A 5929-nucleotide genomic window follows, 5' to 3' on the forward strand; every position below is an offset into this window, starting at 1 on the left:
TCTCTGTCTCTGTCTCTCTCTCTCTGTCTCTCTCTCTCTCTTTCAAAAAGTCTGGTATAAGTCTTCTGAAGGAGGCTTTCTTTCTGTCTTTACCTCCTTGGTGCACATTCTCAGTAGTGCAACTCTGGGTCAAAGGGTATGAACAGTTTAGCCATTTTCCTTGCATAATACCAAATTGTTTTCCAGAATGGCTGAACCAGTTCACAGTTCCACCAACAGTGTATTAGTGTGCTTGACTGTTTATTTTTCCCCTACTGCCCGTCCAAACTGACTGGACTTTAGAAGGAGAGAGGGACCTTCCCCTCTCTGCTCCTTTTTGCCCCTCAGGCCATTGGCTGCTGCAGCCTGGCGGGGGCTGTGTTTCTCTAAAACCAAGTCCTGGCTCTGACCACAGAGAATTTCTCAGTGGGAAGGAAGGCCAGAGGACACAGCCGGCTGACAGCTTGCCTAGGACAGCCAGGTTGGGGGCCTGGGCGAGAACCAAGGCCGCAACCCTGCCCACAGCTGTTAACTACTCCCGAGTGACTCCCGTCCTCAGAGACCCAGCCACAGAAATTCCTAGGGACAGTCAGAAATGGTGGAGAGTGAAAAAAGGCATAAGGAGGAAGAGCTTGGGTGTAGGAAGCCTTGGTCTCAGCTCTGTTATCAACTGGGTTCACGACCCTGTGAAAACCATTAGCTATACATATCAGAGTGGCACTCTTTGCAGTGACTAAGTCAAAATGGATTTTGCCCTTCAGTTGTCCAATCGATGAGCAAATTATTATAGATGAATGTCATGGACTGTCCTGGTCCTCTAAGAAATGAGACACAGCATGGTGTAATGCAGGGACCTGGCCCAGTGTCCCTGACACATCCTGGTTATATGACCCTGGGCAAGTCATTTAACCTCAGGGCTGTTCAAGGCAGTTATCTAGCACATTAAGTTGCTAAGGAGAAACTTACCTATAGTGGAAGAAGGAGTCCCCTTATTGGGGGTTCTGCAGACCCCGATCAACAAAGAATGAGGAATGCAAGGAATTTAGAGAGAGAGAGGGAGATTTCTAGAAACTGATGTTGAAAAAAAAGCATACCCTAGAGAACAACCCCCCAATGAATCCAGCAATGGAGATGAAAACATATCAGAAGGATGTTTATTTTTATGCTATAAGGGATGGTTCATTTTGAATAGGAGGGTATAGGGGGCTATTTCCAAAAATGAATGTGCCATAACAGAAGGTATAGCAATCAAACTTCATTTTTTAAAAATTGAATTAACAAGCATTTATTTTCTCAAACATATTTTTAAAAAATCAGTAAGATATGGTAATGTATTAGATGTGGGTCATGAGAGGAAGTCAAGTTTTTAAGCCTGGATGACTGGGAGAATGGTAATATTTTGGAGAAAAGATGTGAAGTTTGGTTTGGGGCATTCTGAGACAATCAGCAGAGAGAAGGGACTAAGATTAAAGAGGACTAGGAAAGAAGGTGAGATTTTAGGTGAGATTTGAAGGAAGCCAAGAAAGATAGGAAGTGGAGGAGGTGAAGGAGGAGGAGGAGGAGGAGGAGAGAGTTTTGGGCATGGGGGACTGCCAGTAAAAATGCCTGGAGTTGAGAGATGGAGTGTTTTGTCTGAGAAACAGCCAGGAGTCCAGTGTCCCTGGATCACAGAGTCTATGTTGAAAGAAGGGGTATATGTAAGGAGACTTGAGAGGTAGGAGGGGGCCAGGTTATGAAGGGCTTTAAAATCCAGACAGAGAATTTTATGTTTGATCCTGGAGGCACTGGAAGAGTGGTGTGTGTGTGTGTGTGTGTGTGTGTGTGTGTGTGTGTGTGTGTGTGTGTGTGTGTATGTGCATGCGCATGCTCATGTGAGAGAGAGGGGAGGTGGGGGAAGGGGAGACAGAGAGAATATCAGACCTATTCTTTACAAGATTAATTTGATAGTGGAATGGAGAATGGATTGGAGTGGGGAGAGACTTGAGACAGGCTGACCCACCAGCAGCTATTGCAGTAATCCATGCATGAGGTGGTGAGGGCATGCACCAGGGTGAGGGCAGTGCCAGAGGAGAGGAGAGAAGAGGAGTATTAGAGAGATGCTCCAAGGGGTCCGTGTCAAATTGATAAGAGAGATTGAAGAGGTAAGATCTTTGGGAGATGCTGTGGAGGTGAAATCTACAAGAGATGCAGCAGAGGTGAAATTGATGAGAGATTTGCATGGGAGTGTGTATGTGTGAGATGCAGGAGACATGTTGCAGAGGTGAAATCTATTAGAGAGTCTAAGGGGGGGGATGAAATTTACAAGAGATGTTCCAGAGCTGAAATCTATTAGAGATTCTAAGGGGGATAGAATTTATAAGAGATGTTGCAAAGGTGAAATTGACAGGCCTTGGCACCATATTGGATGTGGGTGTTGAGAGATAGTGAGGAATCCAGGATGACTCCTAGGTTAAAAACCTGCGGGATTGGAAGGATGGTGTTGCCTTTACAGTAACAGAGGAGATAGAGGGAGGGAGGGTTTAAGTGGAAAGGTAATGAGTTCTGTTTTGGACTTTCAGTTGGGGATATTCAATAGGCAGTTGAAAATGTGAGATTAGAGGTTAGGAGAGAGGTCAGGGCTGGACAAACAGATCTGAGAATCATCAGTATAGAAGTGATAATTGAATCCATCGGGGCTGATGAAATCACCAAGTGAGATAATAGAGAGGAGAAGAGGGGCCCAGGACAGAGCTTTAGGGGATACCAATACCCTCTTGAAGACTGAGTTTTCTCTTCATTGCTCTAACTAGTCTTATTTGGCATAGATGTGAAGCTCCTCCTCAGCCTGGCTGCCCTCCTCTGGAGAGTTTCCAGCTTATTCACATCCTTCCTAAAATGAGATGCCCAGATCTGAACACCATTCTCCAGATGTGGCCTGATGAGGGCAGAACAAGGCACCTGATGAACTCAAGTCCCATGGAGGCCAGTTAGCAAAGATGAGAAGCAGCGGCAAAGCATTAGGATCTTGCTTTGAAAATGCAGCCCCTCCTCCTTGGCCAGCAGCAGCACCCCCCCCCCCAGCCTGGGGCCCAGCACACCCACTGGGTCCAGACTCTGCCTCTGCCCAGGCCGCATGTCTGCCAGCACCACACATCCAATAAACAGCTAGTAAAAGGCCTCTGGATGGGAGAGGTAATGAGCGAAGCGCCAGGCTCGGGGCAAGCGGGGGCACATTCCCCTCGGCGGGGTCCCCCCATCCCAGCTGCTCCCATCAGGAACTGTTTGAGCTCCTGGTTCATTACTGGCCCCATAAAACTAGCCCTGGGGGCTAGAGTGCAGACTGGCCTGAGCTGGCCATAAAACCCAGGCCAGAGAGGGGAACCACCTGCGGGAGGGAGCCCCAACCAGCCTGAGGCCCAGGCAGGGGAGAAAGTTGGGCACAGGGGGCAGAGGAGAGAGACAAGGGTATGACCAGCAGGGAGACCGAGGGAGCTGTATGAGGCCAGAGGGAGGCTCACTCTGCGGTCAGGGTTAGGATTTGCTCATTGCCAGTAAGCAGTCTGGAGCCAAGGTCATGGATCAGCTGATGTCTGGGGTTCAGGAGTCACTCCATTGCTGGAGTAAAGCACCCTTCTGAGCCCAGCATTGAGAGACAGCCTGATGTAAGGAAAGAAACCCTTGGTTCAGATTCTGCTTCTGACACGTGGCAGCTGGATAGACCCGGGACAAGCAGCTGGGCCTCAGTTTCCACATCCATAAAATAGGGTTAATGATGCTAAGATTACACCACGGCCCTCAGCATGAGTAATCCTCCTGTGCAAGATTTGAGGGAGTCCATGGACAGACCTCATGCAGGGTGAGAAGGATGGGCTGTGATCTGCTCCCTTGCAGTGAGTGACCTCATGATGGGGTCACTGCCCCATCTGAAGTCTACCAGCCTCCCAGGTCTGTTGGGAGGATAAAATCACATCAAGTATGAAAAGTATTTCACAAACCTCCATCGCCTAGCACGGTGCCTGGCATATGGTGGGCACTGAATACATGCTGGATTGGTGGCCTGAGGTACTTTAGAAAGTAAGTTGTTAATTCATCCGCATGCAGCCAGGGTTAGGGGTTACTCTGTGACTGGGGAACACAGAAGAGAGAGAATTAGCTGACCCAGACAGACCTTGGGCCTCATTAACAACACCATACCATAACCATGGAGCTAATGAGGTACAGGGGCCCAATGGTGCATTTACAGTGGTGGTGAATTCAAATCTAGCCTCAGACCCTTACTAGCTGTGTGACCCTGGGCAAGTCACTTCACCCTGTTTGCCTCAATTTCCTCATTTGTAAAATGAGCTGGAGAAGGAAATGGCAAACCGCTCTAGGATCTTTGCCAAGAAGACCCCAAATGGGGTCATGAAGAGTCAGACGTGACTGAACGACAACAGCAACAGTAGAAATAACAAGAACAAACAACAAGCATTTATTTAGCCCCTGCTGTGTACCCAGGGACTGTGTTAGATGCAGGGGATACAAAGATATAAGCAAAATGGTTCCTGCCCTCAAAGAGTTCACATTCTATTTGGGGAGACAAGGTATACAGCAAATTGGGGCAGAGAGCTGCCAGAGTCCAAAGGAGGGGGTCCTATTCAGGCCCAAGGTGGGCTGCAGCTTATGGGGTCATAGAATGTTGGAGCCAGAAGCACCTCTGAGGTCACCTGACCCAACCCACATTCTACAGGTGGGGAAACTGGAGCCCAGAGGAGTGATCTGACAGCCTTGCAGGATGGAGATTTCTCGAAACTCCTCTTCCAAAATTGTTTCTAGCCCCAGTCTTGGCTCCCTTTTTGAGAGAGTGACTCTGCCATGGGGATGGGGAAAGTAAGGTGGCTTGGGATTGGCCTTCCATCTGTCTTCTCCAGAGAGTAGGATCAGGGTCCATCTCATACGATACTGCCTGATCCAGTTTCCCCAGTCTCCATCACGTGCACCAAGGCTGCTATAGCTTGTTGGGAGACTAAACCTCACTTGCCATTTGGCGACCTCTCATCACTCCCTTCCCAGGACCCTGCTCCTCTCAGGGCCTCTGTGCAGGCAGCTCCTTCCACACTGGAACCATCTTCCTTTTCTTCTCTGTCAAACTGCTTCCCTTCTCTTTCCCAATGATGCTGGAGACCTCACTCCTTCATGCAGCTCCCAACCCAGGGCAAGTCCTGTGCTGTGTCTGACTCTCTCCTTTCTGCCCTCCCTGGCCTGGGTTACAGGAGCGCTTTTGGAGTCTGGACAAGACGGAAAGCAAGATCCCTGCCAATGTCATATTCCAGATCTGGGACAACGACAAGTTCTCCTTCGATGATTATTTGGGTAAGTGGGATTCATCACAAGAAATGCCCTAGAAGCAAGAGGAAATCACAGAAGGCTCTTAAGCAGGGAAGTGACAGAGTCATGTCAAGTAATTTAATTCATTCCAATAGAGATTTATTAAGTGCCTATTATGTGCAGGCACTGGGGATCCAAATAAGAAAAATAAAGACAGTCCCTGCCCTCAAGGAGCTTATAATCTAATAGAGAAAAGTATGTCTGGAAAACTAGGCTGGAACCCCATGTTTTCTCCTGCCCAGAATTCACGGAATCCCAGAATTTCACAGGTAGAATTTCTCAGCTGCCATTTCCTCTAACCCAGAATGAAGAGGTGTCCTCATCCCATCACACCCAGCTGTGACTTGAAGTCCCCCAGTGAGGGGAAGTCCACCGCCCGTTCTCTTGGGCCGACATCTAATTGTTCTTCTGACATCAAGTCTATATTTTTGCCTCTTTACTGCTCTCTGCCTCCCCCATAATTGCTTCAGGTCCTGGCCTTGGGATCCAAGAAGAGAAACTTTTATCCTTTCCTGGCATAACCCTTCATGTATTTGAGGGTTCCATCATGTTCCCTTCTCTGGGTGTAGCATGCTCTCTCTCTCTCTCTCTCTCTCTCTCTCTC

At 48.5% G+C, this 5929-nt stretch overlaps 1 protein-coding gene across 1 annotated transcript in view; it reads left to right on the forward strand.

The window, feature by feature from the left end:
- DYSF (dysferlin) overlaps nt 1-5929 on the forward strand; it is a 235687-nt gene that overhangs the window by 221137 nt on the left and 8621 nt on the right. The window contains exon 49 of the mRNA XM_069067342.1: nt 5211-5310. Coding sequence (XP_068923443.1) covers nt 5211-5310 — 100 coding nt within the window. The remainder of the gene's footprint in view (nt 1-5210; nt 5311-5929) is intronic.

The sequence above is a fragment of the Petaurus breviceps genome, unplaced genomic scaffold, assembly GCF_028583685.1.
Source record: "Petaurus breviceps papuanus isolate PSGF00001 unplaced genomic scaffold, PetGlider_PUasm1.0 139, whole genome shotgun sequence".
Classification (NCBI taxonomy): Eukaryota; Metazoa; Chordata; class Mammalia; order Diprotodontia; family Petauridae; genus Petaurus; species Petaurus breviceps.